The sequence below is a fragment of the Dicentrarchus labrax genome, unplaced genomic scaffold, assembly GCF_905237075.1.
Source record: "Dicentrarchus labrax unplaced genomic scaffold, dlabrax2021, whole genome shotgun sequence".
NCBI classification, from domain to species: domain Eukaryota; kingdom Metazoa; phylum Chordata; class Actinopteri; family Moronidae; genus Dicentrarchus; species Dicentrarchus labrax.
The window spans coordinates 6129651-6153593 of record NW_026136718.1 but is presented as its reverse complement, the minus strand read 5'-3'; the positions used below and the strand labels follow the sequence as shown (position 1 = coordinate 6153593).

Here is a 23943-nt window from a genome sequence, read left to right as displayed (position 1 = left end):
GTAAGATGATAGAGTTCATGTGGCTTAATAATATACAGTATATGAGAGATGAGACAATTCACACATTAACACATCAACAACAACACATTTGAGATGAAAACATACCTATAATGAATATTATATTCAGAGGTTTTTTTTGTAAGTCAAGCAAAATTCTTGGCGTGAGTATACCAAATGTATTATTATTTGGGACTGACCTCCCTTTACTTGTAACAACATCATTTTCATATTAGACTATCGACTGTTGTCATGGGTAATGAAATAAACCTTCTATAATTGAACCAACAATGTCGGACAATCCAAAAACTTAAACCATCTGACTCAACTCAAGAAAAATGACACTTCTCATACTGAAAACCTTTTACACTTACCTGACTGCAGGTTGAGGTAGGCGTGGCTGTTGTCACACCGTCCATCCTCAGCTGTCAGTGTCAGGTTGTAGAGCTGGCCACAATGCATGTTGGGTAGCTGGCAACTGGTTTCGGTGCTGTTACACATGGCCTTGTGACCATCGGGCCCGAAAGCTTGGACCATGTATGAGGACACAGCGTCTCCTTCCTCCCACGACACAACGCCTGTGTCACTACTGCACACCATCTCTGCTGTTACGTTCTGTGGTACGCACGGCACTACGGACAGACAGGCAGACAGACGGGTATGAGTGAAGTCAGGTATAAATAGAGATTTAATATAACATGGCGATTATAATGAAATCTTCACTCTACCTGTGTTGAGCTCCACAGCAGAGCTTTCAGCGCTGCTACACTGCTCATTTAAAGCACTAACAGTGATGGAGTAGTTGAGGCCACACAGCAAGTCATCAAACTGGCACGTTGTGTCACTGCTGTTGCACGTTGATGCGTACCCGCCGTTGCCCTGGGCAACTGTGGTGTACGATAATGCCCCTTTGCTGGGCTCCCAAGAGACCGCCACAGCACCAGACTCACAAACCACCTGGGCCTCCACCTGCTGTGGTACACACGGCACTGCAAGGACACAGCGAGAGAAATATTGATATTAAAAAATGATTCAGGATCAATGTGGGTTCAGTAATCATCCGTGCAAATCGAGAACCAACAATTGCTCAATCTGTGACATAGATATCTATCGAGGGCTCAACAAGTTAAATCTCTTTGGTTATCCTTACCTGCATGCAGCTGTGTAATACTGCTCTGCGAGACATTGCACATGCTGTTAACAGCAATCACACTGATGTTGTAGGTGAAGCCACACATGAGGTCTGGGAGGACGCAGGACTGTGAGTCTGTCTCGCAGCCGGATTCGTGTTCTTGTACACCGAAGGCTTGGACAATGTAGGAATCAGCCCCCATGCTGGCCTGCCACTCTATGCGGGCTGTGTTGGTAGAGCAGTCCAGCACAGGTTCAACATCTTCGGGGGGACAAGGCACTGGAGGAGGGAAGGGGAAGCGAGAGGCAAAAAAATCACTGAGGAGGTTTTACCTCCGTGTATCAGTGTAGAGGATGGTTTGAAGTGTGCATGTGTGTGATATTCATCAAAAAAAATTCCAGGGATTTTTCCAGTTTTTGTTTTTGTCTGTTCAAACTGGCTTCCATATTTAACAGTAAACAATGTCCTCTTGCTCCAAGTACACAAACACAAATTAGCTGCTGCTGAGTTCATCATCAGTACAGAAAAATAAATAGATTTAAATACTGTTGTTTATTTACAGTTTTTGTTTTATTGTATCTTTTTGACTGTTTTCAAAATAAACACAAAATTAATTTCTGTGTTTATGTATGTACTAAACACACCGTTGTCACACTTTAATTTTAACTACTACAGATCAGTAAAACAAGATTTTCAGTGGGTGTTACATTACCAAAAAAAAAAAGTATTTATAATCCATGTCCTACTAGTCTTAAATTTACAGATTAACGGTGCTTTTTTGAGAGCTCACCTGACTCCACCTGCAAACTGGTGCTTGGAAGGCTGCTGCAGTTCTCATTTGAGGCCACAGTTTTCACATTATAGGTCTGGCCACACTGCAGGTCCTGCAGCTCGCAGTTGGTGAAGTTGGAGCTGCAGGTGACGACATGGCCGCTAGAGGCCCGGCCTGTTGCGGTGTAACTCAGGGCACCATCAGCAAAGGCCCAATCCAAGATCGCAGAGTTGGTGAAGCAGTCCAGAACCACTGAACCAATGTCAGGTATGCATGGAACTGAGAGAAGGAGGGAGGAAACAGAGAGCTGGAGTAACTTCCAACACCAGTGAATAGCAATAAGATAGTGACACATTCACATGTAAAGATTCATGTCCATCCAGTTGTTCTACCTGATTTGAACTTGATAGCAGGGCTGGGTAAACTTGAGCAAATATCATCCTCCGCCACCACCTGGACAGAGTAGGACTGGCCGCAGGTCAAGTTGGTCAAGGTACACATTAGGTCTGTACTCTCACAGAGGGACAGGTCTCCCTGCGTGTTCTGAGCTGACACTTTGTAGGACAAAGCGCCCTCGCTGGCACTCCAGGCCACGACAGACTGATTTGTAGCACAGTCTATGTTCACAACCACGTCGGTAGGAACACAAGGCACTGGAGACAAACATGGGGAGGAGATTGTAGTAAGTTTAATTAGCTAATCATGGAGTAATGAGATGTATAAGATCATGTAAACACACCTGAAAAACACCAAACCTTCATTTTAAAGGTTACTGATTCAATTATAGAATGAACTAAGCATACAAAACAATGACAGTAAGACAAAACTGGGACTATTTTGCAGACAATTATAAACATAATCTTGTCTTAAAGAGTGTAGGAAGAGAAATAAATGTTAAAACAACTTGTGTAAGACTTTAAGTTCCACGTTTTAAGACAAGATACATTCAAGATTAATTATAAAGATGCATTTTAACTCATTTTAAATGATTCCTTAACAAACTCAGTAACTAAGGACAATGTTATCTTACTGAAAATTGACCTTTACTTGTTTGTGATGTCTAGGAAGATTAGATGACTATTTGGTTGAGTTAATTTGTTTAGCAATACATTAAAGCAACCTAACACCTCCTGCAGAACACAAAATGTATGAAAAAAGTCGAGAGAATAATGAACTGAATGTCTCACCTGACTGCAGTGTGTTGGCCTCACTGGGGTCAGAGTCACACTTCTCGTTTGAGGCGACGACCGTCACTGTGTAGTTCTGCCCACAGTGGAGATTAGGCATGCCGCACTGCTCGCTGTCAGACCAGCAGCTTTTTGATTGGCCGTCTTCCTGAGTCACTGTGGCGGTGTAGAAGTCTGCTCCAGCAGAACCGGTCCACGAAACCACAGCAATGTTAGAGAGGCAGTTCATGAAGCTGGACACGCCGGTGGGCGGGCAGGGCACTGTGGGAAGGAGGGATATGTTAGAGGGTGATAGAGGTTATACAGAGCTTAAATCTCTCTGAGACTAATATGTAATTTTTGGGATATATAAATAATCTAGATAATGAGTCAAGAAAGATGTTAAATTGATCGTTCGATGGACTTTGCCATCACTGAGTGAATGTGTGTGAAAGGGTGAATGTGGCACGTAGTGTAAAAAAGCGCTTTGAGTGGTCGGAAGACTAGAAAGGCGTTATACAAGTACAGGTCCATTTACCATTTACTATAACCAATACAAAAATGTTAACTAATTATTGTCAATTCAAAAACATAATGAATGAAGTAGTAATTAAATGTTTGCATAACCCTACTGTAATATGTGTGTCCCCCCTTTACTTAAACGGGTCCCTTGAAAACTAGTTTTCAAAACCAGTGTTTTAGGGTATTATGGAACAGTAATCTACCTGACTCAAGCTTTGAAGGATTACTGGGGCGGCTTGTGCACACAGAGTCGGCCGCCTGAACAGACAGGAAGTACTCCTGGCCACACAGGAACTCAGAAATGAAAGTCCAGGTGTCGTTGGTGCTGAGCTGCACTTTGTGGCCACTGTTGGTCTCTGCCGTCACAATGTAAAACTCAGCAGTTTCACTGGCATTCCAGGTCAGCGATCCCACCTTAGAAACAGATAATGATTTAATTTTAATCTCTTTTTATAATAATAATAATAATAAGAATAAGAAACTTAATTTGTCCTCTTTCAAAACAAAAGTGCTTCACTGTGCTGGAATGAGGACAGAATATATTTTTAATATTTCCTGAGGAGGAAGTTTGTAAAAAAAAAAAAGGTAAAATATTCACCTTTGTAGAGCAGTTCAGAGATGATTTCAAGTTCTGAGGGATACAAGGTGCTAAAAACAGAAGAAAATAGTTTCCTTGTGAATAGGGCTGCAAAAATAAGTCTAAAAAGCCTTGTTTTGTCTTACTAGCAGTTATACACGTAAGCAAATTGGAGACACTAGAACTAGAAAATGTTTGACATTTTTGCTTAAATCATTATTTTTTAAAACATTAAAGATTAATTTTCTGTTGATTGCCTAATTGTTTATTTGTGATACTGGTGCTTTTCACATTATATAATTTCAGAGCAACACTGCAAGCCTCATTTCTTTGATCAAATCTTGTTGGAATTCTCTCTAACCTTTAATCTCCTAAGATTGTGCAGAGTTTCCTATTTGTTTATTCATTTTCAGGTTCGGCCTATAGAATTCCGCCTTAAAACTTCCATGTTTTCACACAATGTTCAATGTTAGTTTGATTTTAGGTGATGTACAGTATAAAAGCTTGTTTACCCATTCGTATTGAAGTGCTGTTGCTCGGCATGCTGCTGCACAGGTAGTCGTTGGCAATGATGTGAATGGTGTACTGCTCGCCACAGTGCAGGTCGTCCCAGGAGCAGATGGTGGTGTTTGTGGTGCACATGTGGGTGTGGCCGTCTAGTCCCACCGCGATGGCCATGTAGGACTCCGCCCCATCGCTCTTGGCCCAGCTGACTGAGCCCAGGTTGTTCTCACAGTGTGTAAAGCTCCTTACATGTACAGGCACGCAGGGACCTGAGGAGGAGGTGTATTGTTACATTACTATGAACTTACTATACTGCACAACACATCAGTGAAAACAATAAAATGATACACAAACCTGTCTTGAATACTGCAGGCAGGCTCACAGGGCTTTCACAGCGATCGTCTAGAGCTTTTACAGTGAAGGTAAATACTTGTCCACATGGCAGCTCAGCCTCTATAGTTGTCTCATCGGTTCGGAAAGATGTGACATATCCCAGGTCTCCTGTGGCTGTCACCATGTAGAGTGATGCCCCATCGGCCGCCGACCAATCCAACACCACTGTCTCATTGTCACATGACCCACTGACTGCGAGGCCAGTCGGCTGGCACGGGTCTGGAGGTGGAGGAGTTAGACACAAACATTACACAATGTCCTTAGTGAAATCATATTTTAGTTCAGACCTTTGCTGTTGAATTCATGCTGCAACGATGAAGGTGGACGATCAGTAAACAATTCTATATCTATCTTTATGTAACTAAAAACCCAATCCTTAAATCAACCAATCAATTACCTAATTAGCTAATTAGTTGACGCTAATGAGTCCTACCTGTCTGAACCTCTGCACTGCTGCTGATGTCACTGTAGCACATGTTACTGTACGCAGTTACAGAGAATTCGTAGGTTTCCCCGCAGCGTAAGTTGGGGAACTGGCAGGTGGAGTTGGTGGAGTTGCACTGCAGAGTCATTCCCATGCTGTCGGTGGCAGTTGCCATGTAGAGCTCCACTCCCTCTCCCTCCTCCCAGTACATGTTGGCCGTATTCAGCCCACACTGCAGGTCCACTCCGACACGCAAAGGTGTACAGGGCCCTGAACAACATGTTTAAGTGAATTGAGTATCAACATATAAGAGAAATTTACCCGATAAGAGACTTGAGGTATTTTTACAAGAAATAAACAAATGATAAAATAGTATAAATCAGTGATCCCATTCACTCGACTCTTTACTCTGGGAAGAGATGTTGCTCAACTCACGTGTGCTGAAGGTGGCGTTAGTGTGTGTCTCAGTCTGGCAGTGGTCACTGATGGTTGTGAGGCTGACGTTATACATCTGACCACACTGCAGCTCCGTCAAATCACACTGCTGCCCATCCGTCTCACATGAAGCCCAGCTGCCATCCGCTCCTACAGCAGTCACCATGTAGGAGTCTGCTCCTGTGGCAAAACTCCAGGAGACTTCGGCTGTGTTGTTGTAGCAATCCAGATTAGCTACCACATTTTCAGCCATACAGGGAGCTAGAGACAGAAGGGACAGACACAGGCATGTCAAATATCAAATAGATTCACTGTAGTGGAAAAATGCAGTGTGACAAAGATGATTCAGCATAATATATAATAATAAATGTAATAATAAAATGAAGGCAGTATATGCAGCATACCTGAGGTCAGCAGGACGCTAGTAGAGGTGCTACTGTTGAGCGTCTCTCCGATGGCAATGACGTTGGTGTAGTAGATAGTCCCGCAGTGGAGGCCTTCTACGTTACAGAAAGTGTTGTTAGTGTAGCAGGACAGAGCGTGACCGTCGCGCCCAGCGAGACTGGCCTTGTAGCCCACCGCACCAAAACTGGACTCCCACGACACAGTTCCCGTGTCGTTATCACACTGCACAGTGGTCTGCACGTTGTTTGGAGGGCAAGGCTCTGAGGGAAGAAAAAGAGACAGAACAGGTTAAAGGATGCAAAATGGATGCTGATATTATCTTTCATCTGTACTGCATGATTTAAAAACAAAAATACAATCTTATCTTGAATACTTTGAGATGTAATATTTACATCAACAGATACTGAAAACATGCCAAAAGTGGCACTATTGCTGCAGACGATATATACAAGAAAGTCATCTGACTGTTAAGAACCAAGCAAGTGCAAAGAAAAACGTCCTCTCAAGATGTTTTCTCACCTGTCATAATTGTAACTGTTTCGGTCGAGACCGACAAGTCTTTGCACACGCTGTTGTGTGCGATGACATTGATGCCGTATATCTGGCCACAGACCATATTATACATGGGGCAGTAGGTGTCGTTGGTGATGCAGGAGACCATCAGGCCCTGCTCTGTTACCCCTTCGACTGTGTAGTAGTCAGCACCGGCAGTCATGTCCCACTGCACCTGGCCGATCGTCAAGCTGTACTGAGTGGTGATGTGTTCGGGTATGCAAGGCTCTGGAAGAGAGGATGAGGAAAGCGTTCATGAATAAATACGACCTAGATAAGAAAAAGGTTAATGAAAGTGTTGGAAGTGTTAATGAAATTTAAATAAATCATGCAATACCAGTACTATTACAGTAAAAGTAAGTGGAAATGTGTTCTAGGCTGGGAAATATGATCTGTGATGAAAAAGGTCTGACATGTCTCCAATACACATCAACTTATTGCAGGGAAATCTCTAGAATGTGTAACCTTTTTTCTTTCTAGTTTACTATCTGGTTTCAATATACTGATATTCAATTCTGGAAAATTTTAGTTGATCTGTATTTTACTTTTTTTTTAAGAAAACAAGAATTTTAGGACTTTAGGAATAAAACAACAACAAAGATTATTTTTCAAGATTCCCTCCAGATATGTTTTAAAACATAACACCGCTGACACAAACAGCAGATGAATGTTAAAAACAGCCTTCTAGAGTTTGCACACATCATTCTGCACAGTGAACCTCAAACATCCAAGTAAAGTAACATTACGCAAACCACATTATTGAGTGGAGGGGGAATAAGCATGCATGCAGCTTCGTAAAGCTTGAGCTCACCAGTGACCAATTGTTTTGTCATGTAAGCGATGCTGCTGCAACTCTCTCCCACAGCTTTGACAGAGACAGAGTAGCTCTGGCCACAAAGCATCCCTTCCAGATCACAGTTGGAGGTGTTGACCTTACAGGTGACATTGTGGCCTGACGCAGTGGTGGCCGTGACCATGTACATCAAAGCTCCGTCACTTGGGAACCACCCCACCAGGGCTGTCTGCGTGTAGCAGTCAATCACTGCCTTGATATGTCTCGGCTTACAGGGAACTGAGAAGACAAGTAAGACAGTCATAACATAAGCCGAAAAAATATCTGCTCAAGCTCAAAATCTGTTTCACAATTGACAAGTATTAAGAAATATTTTTGCACAATTACATAGAAAAACATTGGGTTTAAAAGCACACATTTTCATTCCTACCTGAAGGTGTGTCAACCACAGGAGTGGATGGGCTGTCGCAGTATCCATCAGAGGAGACCACGGAGACATGGTAGAGCTGGCCGCAGCTGATTCCTGTCACATTGCAGGAGCCCTCAGTCGTGCCCTGGCAGGTTGTGGTCTGACTGTTACTGTCCTGCACTGTGGCGATGTAGGAGTCGGCTCCTGAACTCTCAGACCAGGATACAATCAGAGAATTGGCCTCACAGTCCACCACAGAGGAGACGTTTGCAGGGGTGCACGGCACTGGTGAGTAGAGAGAAGATGTGATGTGAGAAGGGTATTTGATGACTGAGTACTGAACTGGTTATAAAATATAAAATGTACATAATTCTACATTTAGAGAAATACGGTTATTTTCTTTCTTCCCCAGAATTGGATGAGATTAATACCAGCCTGTTAGCTTAGCTTAGCACAGGTTGGGCGATATTATGTTGTATATGTAAATGTTTGCACATACCAGTCTTGATTGTCACACTATCACTTGGTTTGCTCATGCAGTCTCTGTCCTCTGCCAGCACAGTAGCTGTGTAATACTGCCCACAGCGCAGACCTGTCAGATCACAATGGTTCTCGTGGGAGCTGCACTCGTCCACATGGCCATCGGTACCCACAGCGCTCACTCGGTAAAGCTGTCCGGCTCCCCTGTTGTAGTTCCACGACATTGAGGCCACGTTGTTGCTGCAGCTTAAACTGGCCTCGAGGTTCTGAGGAACGCATGGCGCTGAGGGGGAGAGTCAACATACACATTTATTTCTCCTTTTTTCTTCTTTTTAACCCTGTAACACCCCTTGTTGTAAAATTACAACGTTACCTTTAGCCATTCTAAAAACAATCTGTTATATTTTATCTTATGTTTTACCACATTTACATAGTCATTGGGTCCTATTGTTCAGTCTCCAATGCTATTGGATGGTACATTTGTTTATAAGTCCCGCCTTATGGCCATGAACTCACTCAACTTCTCAAGGTTTCTTTGAACAACATCTCTTTGTTTCATTGGACTAAATTCATCAGATTCTAGTAAGTAAAATGTCTTTTACATTTTTGGGTTGTTATTACAATGTCCAGAGCATGTACATATGTAGTTATTGTGGAATAGATTCATCAAATTTCATTTAGAGCTTGTTATATATTTGTTGCAATTCTACAACACTGGGTGAGTGTGGTAGTCAAAATAGAGGCTTGTTGCGGGGCCCAAACAGGTTGCATTCCCTCCACTACACCACTGCCTCTAACAAGTATTTTCTTTATACATGGACAGTATACATTCTAACCTTGTGTTGTGTTCTGGTCAAATTTGACTGATTTAAAAGTTTTATCTCTAAAAATGTAGTTAATTTGACCAGACTGACCTAAAATTCCATGACTTTGTCAACAAGAGGATACCAACAGACAATTCAGTTCTGGGAAAGGTGAAAATGTTCCTGAATGTGGGGTGTGGATATAAGTGGGGGTATGCATGTTTTCCTTTTAGTATGATAATTAGAGAGCACAAAACGCAGTATTGTTATACCAAGGCAGTATTGTTTGACTAAATGGCTGGTGATTGGGATGCATATTTCTTTTAGCATGATAAGTGAGAGCATAACAAGCTGTCAGGCAGTATGAAAGTATCCTATCAAGGGGAAATTCAGCAGCATCAAGCAATATATGCAAGGCAAGCCAAACCCATGGGGATTCAAAGTGTGGGTGAGAACTGGAATCTCTGGCATGATGTGTGACGTCTACCAAGGCAATGTTAACGGAATACAGCCAAATCTGAACTTGGATTGTCAGGTGATGTTGTGATGAAGCTTGCTTCCACACATCCAGAAGGTCAGAACTACAAAATGTATGCAGACAACTACTTCACCTGTGTTCCATTATTAGTGAAACTCCTTGATCGGGGAATTCATTACGTGGGAACAGCCAGGCAGGTGCGCCTACCCTACTGTAACCTTGAAGACGAGAAGAGCTTGAAGAAAAAGGGGAGATGAAGCTATGACGTCAGAGTGGAGGGGAATCACAACATCTGTGCTGTCAAATGGTATGACAACAGGGCCGTCACACATCCTTTGCTTGAACTGAACCTGTGCAGAAGATTCAACGCTGGGACAAAGCCACCAGAACCTACATTGAAGTTGAGAGGCCTTACATTGTTGGTGCCTACAACAAGTACATGGGAGGTATGGATTTGTTGGACTCATTTACAGCCAAATATAAGTTCCCCATCAAATCCCGTCGCTGGTACTGGTACATGTACATCTTCTGGCACACCATCATCCTCGCTGTGGTCAATGCATGGCTCCTCTACAAGCAGGACTGCAAAGCTCTCAAGATGTCTAGCAAAGAGACAATGAACAGGAGACAGTTTCAGGCACAGCTGCATCTCTCTCATCCTGGTAAACACAACACTTCGAACTCCAAAGAGAGGACGACCATCTTCAGGCAAGGGGCCCAGCATCACAGACAGTGACATCAGAAAGCCCTCTGAATGCTCAGAAGAGACCATCCAAGAGATGTGCACACCTTACATTGGATGTACGCAAGGACCTAGTTGCACATTTCCCAGTGAAGACAGGGAGGGACGCTGCAGACACTGCAATAAAGGATACACCAACACCAATGCAGCAAGTGTGATGTTCGCCTTTGCTTTTCAGAGGACAAGAACTGTTTTGGGACTTTCACTAACAATGAAAGTCAGTCATGAAAAGAAAAAAGGAATGAAGAAGTTGCTAGAAAAGATGGATTTTTATCCTGTTTAATAGTTTTTTTAATAAATGACTTCATAAAATATGACTAATGTGTGATTATTATTAATGTTATATACCTTTATGGGGCTAAGTAAGCAATCAACCCTGCAAATTAACCCGTAGTTGTTCTGAATTGTTGTTCAGACAACATGAGTACAAATACGAAATTCTGCTCCCACCTAAGCCCAATGTTGCAATATTACAACATTTCTCTATAAACTTACATAAACATTATTTTTTAAAAACTCTTTAATTTCTGCATCAAAGGCCTACTACAACAACATCTGAAAGGTAAAATAATTTTTTTAAAGGTTTTCTATATTTGGGTCTTACAGGGATATATAGCACTGTATTTTATTCTCTGTTTCCAATTCTTTCCAAAGTTTCCAAAATAGGAGTGTGTATGCACGTGTCTGACAAGTACAGTATATACAGTACCTGTCCTGACAAACTGCCCTTCAGTCTCGGAGCTGTTGCACGTTCGTCCCTCAGCCATGACGAGCAGGATGTACATTTCGCCACACGGCAGATCGGTGATATCACAGCCGGTGTCCGATGTGGTGCAGCAGGTGGTGCCTCCGTTTATCTGCTCCAGCGTGGCCGTGTACGTCACTGCCCCGGGAACGGCTGACCAGGAGATGCTGGCCGTGTGATTATCGCATCCCACTGATTTCTCTACATTCTCAGGAGGACAGGGAGCTGGGGAAGGAGAAACACTGTTTAAACTGAACTGGATCTGTACAAAAACTAAACTGTTAATACGTCAAAAGCCACTATGTATATGTTATTTTTATCTGAATGTGGTCTTAGCTTTGCTTTCAAGAAAATTTGTATTAAAACTGGTGCAGTCAATCAGCATCGTCTCAGGGTCTCTTGGTCAGACAAAATTTTCAAAGTCTAAACATATTTTACACAAAATGTTTTTAACAATTTTAGGAGGTAAAAACAAGTTGCGGAACTGGAGAAATTGATGAAAAATATTCCTCTCTTTATTCAATAAAATATGACATTTCAGATTTATAAATCAAATCTGAAACATCATATTTCAATAAATAAATATGTAAATAGAGCTATATTTTAATATCGCAGCAGAATCGCACCTTCTCTTTTCCTAGCTGTCTCTAGCTAAATGAAACAGGGTAGTTGGTCATTGACATTATCAGTTACAGCACTGCACGTGTATGCTCTAATAGTTTAGAGTTTTCTTGTCTTTTACTATTTATTTATGTTTACAGTTTAACTGCATTTACCTGTCTCAGATGTGATGGCATTGCTGGGTGCACTGGAGCACTGCTGGTCGAGGGCCTTGATGGTGAAGGTGAAGTTTTGGCTGCACATCAGCGGCGGCACACTGCACATCTCATCTGAAGTGGAATTACACTCAAACATCTGGACGTTACCCTGGCTGTCTGTTGCCATGACGATGTAGTCCTCAGCCCCGGCAGACTGCTCAAAGATCACCCAGGCTGAGTTTGTCAGGCAGTCGATCTCCACTTCGGACAGGTGAGGCACACAGGGAACTGGAGGTAACCCAGGAACAGGTCAGAAAATTAGTTGTGCTAAGTAGCGGAGATGAAGCGAGTTTTTGAGGATTTCTTTTAGTGAGTATTGAATTAATTATGAAATTGAAAGTGGATTTTGGAGATTACGCCTGTTGCAGAGTTAAGAAAAAGTCCAGAATTTGGGAAAATATGATAATTTGATATTTTGCACAGAGTTGATCATCTCTACAGTAAATATTTATAGCACCCAGTTAGCATAGCTTAGCATAAAAACAAGTGTACATCTGCCTTCTTATTGAAGTAAAACTCAAATATTATTGATCCTTGCCTGTTGTGATCATTTCTGTGTGACTGTCTCTGCCCACACATCCGTTCAAGGATGGTGTGACAGAGACGTTGTACTTCATCCCGCACTCCAGTGTGCTGAGGTCACAGCCGCTGTTTGTGCCGGTGCAGTTGTGTCGCTGACCTGCGGCGTCGACCGCTGACACCGTGTGCACAACCCCCGCCACACTGGTGTTCCAGGTTACAGATACAATACCAGTGGTACAGTTGACATTGGGATAGAAGGTCTTGAGAGGACAGGGGGCTAAGAGGGAGAGTGGAAGAAGAGGAGAAGACAGTAAAACTGTATACCATCCAGCATTAAGACATACCAGTTATATTTATATTTATTTACACTCAGATGTACCGTAACTATCAACTGGAGCTTCACCCACCTGTAAGAACCTGCTTTGTGGGGCTGCAGGAGCTGTTGCAGGCCTCATCTTGGGCCACCACTGTAACGTTGTAGGTCAGACCGCACTGCATGTTGCGTACGACGCAGTGATGCTTATTCGTCTCACAGATGTTGACGTGACCTTTGCTGCTCACCACGGAGGTGCGGAACTGAACAAAGTGGCCAGTTGACTGCCAGGTGACATTAAGGACCCCAGACAGACAGTCGAGGTCGTTCTGTATGTTCTGTGGCACACACGGGGCTAAGAGAGAGAGCAAAGAGAGTGAGTGTGTGCTCACAGGTTCACATCCAGCCAAAGCCATGTGGGTCCTGATGGGAGATACTGAACTGCTGTTTGCTTTGAGCCGCTTGTGGATGAACTCGAATTATTCTTGATTTTTAAATAATCACTTAACTAGAATAAAACTGACCTACATACAATCAACATAAAAATAGGCAATAAAATAGTGAAATTCAAAGGAATGGGACCGCACTTTGTGATATATTTTTTAAAAAACTTCTCAAAACGTATCTCAAAAAAGTGTTTCATCCATTATTATTATAGTATTATATCACGTTATCTTTGCGACACCAAACCTGTAACCTACAAATGTGGGTTTGGGACTTTTTATTTTCATTTTTTACTTTCTTCACAGCCAATTTAAAGCACCATCTGCCCGATTTGAACATCTTATAGAGTGGACAAGAGGTAGACAACAACCAATTTACTTGTTGTCTTTTAAACAGCATCATACACTTGCATGTAAACTTATTTTTTCTTGTTACTCTTGTTTTTTTAATGCTTCAGGGTTTCCCCTGGTAGCCCCATGTTAAATGTCACAACACTATGAACTATGGGTAATTCCTTTGGGCAAAGTCTGCAGAAATGGGGAGTTACATAAATTGTGGATAAAGGAGTCAAAATGTCTGCGGGAGAGCCCTCGTGGACTTGACTAGGGCTGCACAATTAATTGAAATATTCTCAAAATTGTAAAATCGAAATATGACCAAGTGCAAATTACAAAGACTGTGGACCTAAATACCTACCCGTTTGAATTATTTTAATGTTACTCTTTGCTCCAATGCACTGGTCATCAACACCAGCAGCGTAGACCTGGTACTGCTGTCCACAGAGCAGACCAGATATCTGGCAGGTGGTGCTGCTGGTGTTACAGGACCACTGGCGGCCCTCTGCATTCTCAGCCACGGCCATGTAGGAGAATGAGCCCTGCGAGGCTTGCCACGACACCGAGATGTTGTTCGAGTCACAGGAAGAGTTGACCATCAGCTGGGTTGGAGGGCAGGGAGCTGGAGGAGAGACAAAAGTATGGGGAGTCAGATAATTTACATGCATCATTACATGAATGAAAAGAATATAATACATTTTGGGTTTCTGTATAGAGATAATGATTTCATGAAAATGGCTGGTACTGTATAACTGTGTAACCTTTAGTTTAGTAGTGATGGTTGTATTTAATTCTATTGTTTTTTTTCTCTGCTGTCAATTTATTCAGCTTACATGCTGTACAATTACCAAATTGTTAACTGATATACTTAATTTTGACACTAGTTGTTAAGCAAGCAGACGAGCTGAAAAATGCTAGAAGCTAGAAGCAGTGGATAAATGGTCTAAATATTTATGAGGATACAAGAAATGTATGAATAGTTGAAACAGACTAGACAATAGAAATAGATGGTTGAAATTGTCAGATAAAAGTCATTTATAAACAGCTTGGGTCAAAATTAAGGATTAACAGTTGAAATATTAGGCATAAAGCAGTAGATAGATAGTTTGCTAGAAGACATGGTGGTCAAAATTTTGGGTCAAAATGATGGATAAACAGTGGAAAATGTAAAAGGATGATAATAGATAAACAGTTTAAATAATTTGGCAAAACTAATTTATAAACAGATCCAGTTGAAACAATTACCTAAAAGTACACAGCTGACTTACACTAAAGGACAAACTGTTGAAATAATCAGCTGAAATTAGTTGCTGTACACAAGAAAAAATAAGTTACCTAAAAGTAATGGATAAACTGTTCAGCAGCCAAACTTTATAAAGTATATTGAGTTACCAGTGGTGATTCTGTGCCACTCCTGGGAAGAACTGGGGCAGTTCTGTCCCCGTCCACTGACGCTCAGCCTGTAGCTCTCCCCACAGCGCAGAGAGCTGATGTTGCAGGAGGAGCCATTGCTGGAGCAGGTCTGCCGGTGCACTATGGCAAAGGCATCGGCTGAGGCGTTGTAGTAGAGGATGCCTCTGCCGGGCGTCCAAGACACCAAAGCCGTGTTGGTGTCACAGTCCAGGTCAGTCTGCAGACCACTGCTGGGACAAGGAACTAGACAGAGAAGGATGTAGAGAGGAAAAAATAAATACATAGACAGAAAGTCATGCTCCTTGTTAAATATGGATTTTTAGTAACACCTAGTGGCAGCCTTAGGAAAAAACATCTTTCTGCACAACCTGTTAGTGTATCTTGTGATAGGTAACTGATAATAAACAATGCAATCACAATAAAAAGAAGCAGATAAGATTCTGTTTATGTTGTACAAAGAGCCAGTAAAATATTACTGACTGTACCTTTATGATTCAGGTAAGCCCTTCAGGTTCGTATGGTGGCACATTGTTTCTTAAACAGCGACCGTCACTGTTAATCAGCTGATCTGCGTTTGTTTTATTACCTGTGGTGGCGATGATGCTCTCGCTGATCAAACTGACGCAGGAATCATGGCGAGCCACCACTGTAATGTTGTAGTCTTGCCCACACGCCAGGTTATAGAAATTACAGTTGGTGTCAGTGTTGTTACATTCAGCGTTGTGGCCAAGATTTCCCCGAGCATACACGGTGTAAGACGTGGCACCACGTGCAGCGTCCCATGTAACCCCAGTGATACTAGTGTCGCAGTCCACACGTGCTGTGAGGTGGGTGGGAACACACGGAGCTGGTGGAGAAAGAGAGAGAGGTAGATATGTGGAAGGGTCACTTTCAGTTCAGCTTTTAGTTCACAGTTTTGTTCAGTATGAGTGGTGGGAAATAAGTAGTAAACTCACTCTGCCTCAGTACAGAAGGCCTTTTTCACTACAGCTACTTTGACTTTTTGTGTTTTTAAGTGTCCCTGAATGCCAGTGTGACCGTGAGCGAGCATTGACCTGAAACTGATTAACCATTAATATTATTATAACACTTTCCAATTGTGATATTTCAGAATTTGTGATAAAAGGCCTATTTTGAATATTCTATTTCCTACTCCTTCATCCATCCAGTTTATATATGTAACATTATAAACAATAATATAGCAGAAATAGAAAACAATTTGCTGTGTAATGATGCAGTCGTGGAGTCCTGAGCAGAGAATGTGTGTTTTATTGTTGGAAAGCTTTTGGTGATTTTAATTTTGTTTCTGTGTTTTACCATTATGATCTGCTGGGTAGAATTACTAGTTTTGTCAAGGGAGTCTGGTGGGCTGTAGCACCTGCTGTTTTGGTCTGAGATGCCGGTGCTCTAGTGCGACATCAAGTGGCAGAAAGTTTTAAAGGACTAGTGTGTAGGATTTAGTAGCATTTAGTGGTGTAGTTGCAGATTGCAACTCCCTTGCTTCACCCTCTCTCACCTTATAATAATTAAGTCAATATTAAATTCCATAATACTTCTATATATCTACTTTAAACGCAGGGCTTGTACTTTTAGTGGCGTACTTTCACTTTGTAGTGTTGTACTTTTACAGAATAAATGATTCTGAATAATTCTTCAGCCTCTGTTGAGTTGACAAGAACTTTATAATTTTTCACACGTTTTTTTCAACTACAAATTTAAATTTAGTACTGTGAGTACAACACTTTGGATCTTGATGGTTCTAAAAGTGTAGTAAGGGAACTTTTATGTAACATAAATCTGAGAAATCCAAGTAAAATGAAAAGACATCCTGGTGAGTAACCAATAACAGTACCTGTGTTGAGCATTGCTGCAACAGCTGACTGACTGCTGCATGTCTCTGTGTGGCCGACCACACTGATGGTGTAGCGCTCCCCGCAGGACAGCTGGTCGAAGGTGCAGTTGGTGCTGCTGGAGTTGCAGGTGGTGATCATTCCTCTGCTGTCCACCGCTGACACCACCTGGGTCTGGTCTGGCCCTGAGTTACCCCAGGTCACTGATGCTTGGTTAGTGCTGCACTGCAGATCCACCATCACCCCGTCTGGTTTACAGGGGGCTGAGGATGAAGAGGTGGATAGATAGAGAAGTAGGGTGTAAGAATAATTCAGAAATTATAAAAATAATGGGGACATGTGAGTAGATTAAGAGTATGAAAACGATTACAACTATAGTAACTATTAAATTCAATATAAAGAAAGAGCTTATGATACCTGACTGCACTGTGTAGTCGGAGCCATTGATGGTGCCACAGTCGACTGATGATGTAGTGACGACGATGCTGTAGCTGAGGCCACATTTCAGGTTCTGGATGGTGCAGTTTGTGGTAGCGGAGTTACAGGTTTCACGGGAGGAGTCACTGCCAATGGCGATCGCAGTGTAAGAGTCGAGGTCGCCGATGCTCCCCCTCCACTGTACCGCAAAGGAGTTGAGATTGCAGTCCAGGTCTGCTACCACCCTGTCAGGCAGACATGGAGCTGTGGGAAGGAGCAAGAGCACATCACGATTGATTGAATCACTCGCTGATCGGTTTTGAGCTTCCGAACAAAAACAAAACTTTGAGAGTGCAGCCGAGAAATCTGTAGAGAGAAGAAGGTGTCATTTACCTGAGTCGAAAGTCAAGGATGCTCCCGTGCTGCTGTTGCATGTCGCACTAGAAGCGATCACAACCGCTGTGTACTGGTGTCCGCATTCCAGCTTCACCGAGCAGGTTGTTGTGTTTGAAGAACAGGAAACAACATGGCCGTGGGTACCAGTCACTGTTGCTGTGTAGGAGATAGCGTGGGTACTCTCCATCCAGTTCAGTGTTCCCATGTTGGTGCCACAATCGGCTCTGGCAGTCAAGTTGGTTGGAGGACACGGAGCTGGCAGGAAAGAGATTTAGGTTTAAATCAACGGCGTTTACAAACCAAGCAGGGAGTGAAATAATACAGGGCAGGAGAAGAGTAAACTTTTAGTTAGCTTAGAGTGCATTTTGTCAAATGTACAAACAAACATTTTAAGTTAATTCATTAATTCATGGACAATTGGTTGGGAGTATAAATATAGTTTAATATTAAATAAAAATTCACATTTTTATTGATGCACTTAGTTTTGAAGGGAGAAAGCACTGGAAAAACACAAAAAATCTGATATATCTCATAAAAAAGATCATCTCTGCTGAAAAAATTAGTCGATTAATCAGTTAATCAATAAATAGAAAATTTACCAACAACTATGTTGATATGTTGAATTCACTGTTTGAGTCATTTTTAAGCAACAAGCTTCTCAAATATAAACGTTTGCTGCCTTTCACTGCTTTATATTATTATAAACTGAATATCTTTGACTTGCTCAAATAACAAAAAGCACGTTCAAGTGCATTGTGGTGGTAATTTTTCACTATTTTCTGATGTTTATGGAGCAAATAATAAATCAACAAATTGAGAAAATAATATTTTGATAAATCGATATTGAAAATAATCATTAGTTGCCATACTGGAGAAACGGATGACCACTGATTGCTGGTACTGAATGACTTTATCTCACTGTATCATCTGCATTGATCCAGATATTAACCTGTTTCAGTTTGTATTGGCTCGCTGAAGATGCTGGAGCACTCGGTGTCCATGGCAGCGACTGTCAGCCTGTACAACTCGCCACACTGCAGCCCGGTGATCACATGAGACGTCTGAGTTGTGGAGTAGTTGGCTGCGGCCCCGTCATCTTCCTTAGAGTGGATGAAGTAGCTGGCACCACTTTCTGGACTCGGGTCCCAGCTTACTTTGATGTCATTGTTCCCACAAGTCGTCACTCCGGTCACGCTGGTCGGGGGGCAGATGACTGAGAACAAGAGAGAGACATTTTTAAAATACAGAATTTTGTTAATTAGACCCAATATGATAATAGTTCATATGGAAACATTTTATAATAATAATTGCTCTATATTAAATATATAGAATAAAAATCATGAAACTGATTTATTATATTAATACAAATAAAAGTTGTATTATAATTTCTAATTCAATCAAATGTTTTTCTATTACCTTAGTTACCAGTTAAGATAAAACACTTTCAAAACAAACAGCAAATAGTGTGTGAAAGCTAAAAGGAGAAGTATGATGGACCTTATTAATATTTATACTGTTTACTCAAACATCTCTATGTGGCATTGCTGTCACCATGAGGTTACAGAAATTATGGAGATGCTGAACTGAAGTACAGAGCAGATGGATGAAATATTGTTGTATTTTTAACCTCTGAAGAGAGACAGGTTTCCCCTGCGTCATGAGAGTGGTACCAATCTACTAATCTAGTAGGGGAAAAAAAGAACTAACTTAATATCTGCATATACATTCTCTGACCTGACTGGAAAGTGAAAGGCAGGCTGGGTTTGCTCATGCAGTCCCTCTCGATGGTCACCACCGTGACGGCAGCCGTCTCGCCACAGAGGAAGTCTGTGAAGGAGCAGCTTGTCCCATTGGAGGAGCAGGTGTGGATGTGGTCATCCACGGCTGTGGCCACATAGAGATCTGCCTGAAGGGCAGCAGTCCAGGTCACATGGCCCACATTACCGGTGCACTGCAGGGACACGTGAACATCAGTGGGAGGACAGGGACCTGAAAGACAGACAGAGGAGAAGGGGAGACTAATTAAGGGAAGCTAAAGTTGAATGAGCATGTGGCAAAAATGTGTTATTAATTAACATTAGAACTATGTTAAGGTAGCAAACTAAATGTTTTATATAACAATTAAAATAAAGGAAATATAATAAAATGAGTATTCACCCAATATTTAACATAAAAATCACCCCCTAGACACAAGTAAAATTAGCTATTGAGATCTAGTAGTGAAGATCCAGCATATAGTGACATCTAGAGGAACTGTATCAGTATTCAGTATGAGTATGAGCAACCCGGAAAAAAATGGAGCACACATTTTAAGTTTTTAGAGAATAAGTATTAAAACATACATAATATTTCTATGTATAATAATATTGGCTATTTAATTAAGGACAAACCCAATACTCTTATCACATCGCAGTACATTTTCCAGTTCTACCTCACCTGCAATATAAGAGAGTGGATAGCTGGTGAAGCCCTTGCAGCGATTAGAGAAGGGGGTGACGGTGATCACATAGGTCTCGGCGCAGTGCATGTTGGGTAGGAAACAACTTGTGTCGTTTGTGGTGCACTGTTTGACATCCCCATCTCTGCCGTGCGCCATCACTTTGTAGGAAACTGCACCGGCACTCGGCTGCCAGCTCACTGCAGCTGTGTTGTTGACGCACACCAGGGAGGCACTGACATTCACAGGAGCACAGGGGGCTGATGGGAAGACAAAAAGGAGAACCACCTCTGAGCAGGGCTGCACAATTAAACAATCAATATATTATCGAAATCGCAATATTGGCCAAGTGCAATATGCAATTTGTTTGATGATGTGTGTCAAAACAGCATTATAATCAGAATAAATCATGTTTGTTTGGCCTTTATTTACATTTATTTGTACATTATCTGTGATGGATTAATCATATCATATTTTTCTAACTTAATGTTACCATTACAAACACCCTTGGCTTCCAGCATCTTTGTGCAATATGAAAATCCATTAGCCGACTCTTGAAACCTCTTTGAATTGAATTTATCATGCTGACATCAAATCAGATTTTTCTTTGGCAGAGTCACATTATTGTTACGAGGTTCAGACTACTCAGATTGTCTCTGTTCTCTTACCTGTCTGTATCTGTGCTACTCCAGGTACACTGCTGTTGCAGTGGTCAGCCACACCTATCACATTCACATCGTACATGCGGCCACAGAGCAGTGAGGGCAGAGCGCAGTCGGTCTGGCTGGTGCTGCAGGAGGCCATGTGGTCTCCAGACTGGACGTAGGCGTAGAAACTATTTCTTCCCAAAGTCTCGTCCCAGCTCAGGAAGGCGATGCCAGTATCACAAGAGTATGTGTACTCCACGTTAGCAGGGGTACAGGGCGCTGGATGAGAGAGGAGTACAGTCAGTTCCTGAACACCTCATATTTGAGTACCTCTGTGGCCCCAGGTGGTCCCGACCCCATGGTTAACAAATCATTGAATGTATATCAATAAATGAGTACGTATCATACCATTCATAACATATCTTCAGCACCTTACACCAGTGGTTCCTAACCTTTCTCTTTAAGGGAGTAAACTGGCGACCCCTGAGTAAGTGACATATGCTATGGATATTTCATTTTGTATTGAATACATAACAATAACAGTATGCAAAACAAGAGATAAACTGTACAATAAATCCAAGTAGTAAGTGAAATAACTGCAAAAATGTTTGTTTGGATGAATTCTGAGCAGATTATTTCCTGTGAATAAATTTTTTATACAATTCTGTCTATATTATGGTTTTTTTACAATCATATTTACTTAATAGGCTTCTTTCTTTGACAAATCTAATGTTTCCTTCTCATTGTTCTATTTGCTCTTTGGTTGTTTTAACTGCGTTTCTATTGCAGGGAGTTGCTGTTTGGCAGAGAGTGAAGGCTCTGTGAATACAGCTGGTGTTCAGGTCAAAAATCAAAACTTAAAAAATAACAATATCATTTAGTTTTCTTTACAGAAATGAGCATAATAATGCTGAGATATAGGCCTGTGCATATATTCTAAGTTTCCTTACACCCCCTAAAAGAGTGAAGCTTTGGGGACCCCTAGTGGGCAAAACAGGAAACACTAACAACATAAAATACAAACTATAAAAACCAAGGAATTATAGTGCACATACAACAGCCTTAATATAAGTCTAAAGTCGAAATTATAACTTACCGGTGACAATCTGAAAAGAAGAGCTGGGTCTGCTCAAACAGTGGACTCCTTGTGCAACAGCCTGGACGGTGTAGGTGTTTCCACACTTTAGTTCATTCAGGACACAACTGCTGTTGGTGGCAGAGCTGCAGGATGTCGAGTGTCCCTTACTGGAGGTTGCGTTGACCATGACGTTCATCGCATCCTCATCCTTAACCCAGGTGACCAAGGCGTGGTTGGAGAGACAGTCCAGAGAGTGGTTCTGGATCACTGGAGCGCAGGGGGCTGGGCAGACATTACAAAATTAGAGGGAAACTTTTGGGTGAGACACAGTGTACAAAAACCCCTTCCCCTCAGCTTCCCAATGATATAATTGTTTGCTTTCTTTCATGTCAAGGTGCATTTTTATTCCAGCTAAGGTCCCAAAACTATTACAATGTATTAACACCATTAGACAATGCTGCATTCTTCTTTTATGTATTTTACAACTTTATTTATTTTACCAATCTTCTTTAACTTTTTTTAACTGTTATATCATAATTATGTGCTTACGACAAACCCTCCTGCAAACCCAAACAAATAAAACTATACAGTATATCACATCAGAAATAGTTTATATATTTATGTGCATTTGTTGGGTTGGGTTTTTTGTAATCTGGTGGAAGTTTACATTGAGCAATATAATAAATATGCACATGGTGGGTATTTTATTAGCTGATTCCTGTATTTATTTATTTTTTGTTGTGTTTAAATTTGATGCTTTTAGGCCAACATTTCAGCATTTCTTTATTTAGAGGCCTTCTTTTGGAGCGATGAGTGGTGTGTTTGAGAATATTTGTGACCTCAGTATCCCTAAAATCCTACATTCACAATCCTAATGTAAAGTAAAGATAAAAAGTCATATATCCAACAAAGCCTCATTAAATCCTCAAATAATCTGGACTTAAAAACTCTGTACTCTAACTGTTTCTTTACCTGTTGTCATATTGGTTTTGGTGAGTATGGAGCTGTTGCAGTTCCTGTCCCCTGCCAGTACAGTCACTGTGTAGTCCTCCCCACACTGCAGCTTGGTCAGCTCACAGGACGTGCTGAAGGAATTACAGGTGTCGACGCGTCCTTTGGCCTCGGCGAGGACTGTGTAATAATTTCCTCCAGCACTGGCCCCCCAAGTCACCGTCACGATGCCAGAAAGGCAGTGCTGGGCAGCAGTCACATTTGTAGGGTCACAGGGTGCTGGAGGAAGGTGGAAAGAATTAGCATTATGACGCAGCAGGATAATGTATATGGACTGTCTCAAAATGGACTACATGTCCCACAGTGCAACAGTGTTTTTTATAGTTTTTGTAAAACATTGGAGCTCTATTGAAACAGAGGAATAACAAATATTTGGTTACACAGAAAACACTTGTGAATAGGATCAATTAATTGTTGCTTTTGGTCTTTTAGTGGGATTCATTCATAATAAGAATGAATCCTAACATTATCCTTTAATGTTTGTTTTTTAATGTCCTTACATGAGCCCAAAATAAACGGCTCAAATTTGAATAACTAAAATGTACATTTACCGGTTTTCGCTGAGATCATGGCACTGTTAGAGCTGTTACACCTGTCGTTTACTGCCACCACACTTAACATGTACGTCTGAGCGCACTGCAGGCTGGAGAAGAGGCAGCTTTGGTTAGCTGAAGTGCAGGAAGTAGAGAAACCTCCTGCTCCCGTCAACATGGAGATGTAGGATTCTGCGCCGGCTGCTGCATCCCAGGACGCCATCAACGTGTTAGTGGAACACTCCACAATGCCGTTGACATTCACAGGAACGCAAGGAACTGAGAGAGAAATGATGTTGGAGGTAAAGAGCCACATGAGGAGAAAGGAAAAAAACGATTTGCTATGAAGTTATATAATGTCCTTTACTTGCTGCATTTTCTGTATTTACATATAACACAC

General features: G+C 41.7%; 1 protein-coding gene across 1 annotated transcript in view; it reads right to left on the bottom strand.

Annotated features, from left to right (window-relative positions):
• LOC127350455 (uncharacterized) overlaps nucleotides 1–23943 on the bottom strand; it is a 42920-nt gene that overhangs the window by 8809 nt on the left and 10168 nt on the right. The window contains exons 13-46 of the mRNA XM_051377108.1: nucleotides 23562–23822; nucleotides 22972–23229; nucleotides 22018–22281; nucleotides 20943–21200; nucleotides 20274–20534; nucleotides 19572–19826; nucleotides 18787–19050; nucleotides 17835–18092; nucleotides 17442–17705; nucleotides 17027–17287; nucleotides 15761–16021; nucleotides 15154–15417; nucleotides 14123–14383; nucleotides 13077–13337; nucleotides 12686–12946; nucleotides 12106–12375; nucleotides 11294–11554; nucleotides 8581–8844; nucleotides 8103–8366; nucleotides 7691–7951; nucleotides 6847–7107; nucleotides 6327–6587; nucleotides 5923–6183; nucleotides 5497–5757; nucleotides 5025–5282; nucleotides 4679–4939; nucleotides 4188–4237; nucleotides 3793–4003; nucleotides 3089–3349; nucleotides 2294–2554; nucleotides 1920–2180; nucleotides 1148–1408; nucleotides 726–986; nucleotides 372–629 (exon numbers count right to left, since the gene is read on the bottom strand). Coding sequence (XP_051233068.1) covers nucleotides 372–629; nucleotides 726–986; nucleotides 1148–1408; nucleotides 1920–2180; nucleotides 2294–2554; nucleotides 3089–3349; nucleotides 3793–4003; nucleotides 4188–4237; nucleotides 4679–4939; nucleotides 5025–5282; nucleotides 5497–5757; nucleotides 5923–6183; nucleotides 6327–6587; nucleotides 6847–7107; nucleotides 7691–7951; nucleotides 8103–8366; nucleotides 8581–8844; nucleotides 11294–11554; nucleotides 12106–12375; nucleotides 12686–12946; nucleotides 13077–13337; nucleotides 14123–14383; nucleotides 15154–15417; nucleotides 15761–16021; nucleotides 17027–17287; nucleotides 17442–17705; nucleotides 17835–18092; nucleotides 18787–19050; nucleotides 19572–19826; nucleotides 20274–20534; nucleotides 20943–21200; nucleotides 22018–22281; nucleotides 22972–23229; nucleotides 23562–23822 — 8619 coding nt within the window. The remainder of the gene's footprint in view (nucleotides 1–371; nucleotides 630–725; nucleotides 987–1147; nucleotides 1409–1919; nucleotides 2181–2293; nucleotides 2555–3088; nucleotides 3350–3792; nucleotides 4004–4187; nucleotides 4238–4678; nucleotides 4940–5024; nucleotides 5283–5496; nucleotides 5758–5922; nucleotides 6184–6326; nucleotides 6588–6846; nucleotides 7108–7690; nucleotides 7952–8102; nucleotides 8367–8580; nucleotides 8845–11293; nucleotides 11555–12105; nucleotides 12376–12685; nucleotides 12947–13076; nucleotides 13338–14122; nucleotides 14384–15153; nucleotides 15418–15760; nucleotides 16022–17026; nucleotides 17288–17441; nucleotides 17706–17834; nucleotides 18093–18786; nucleotides 19051–19571; nucleotides 19827–20273; nucleotides 20535–20942; nucleotides 21201–22017; nucleotides 22282–22971; nucleotides 23230–23561; nucleotides 23823–23943) is intronic.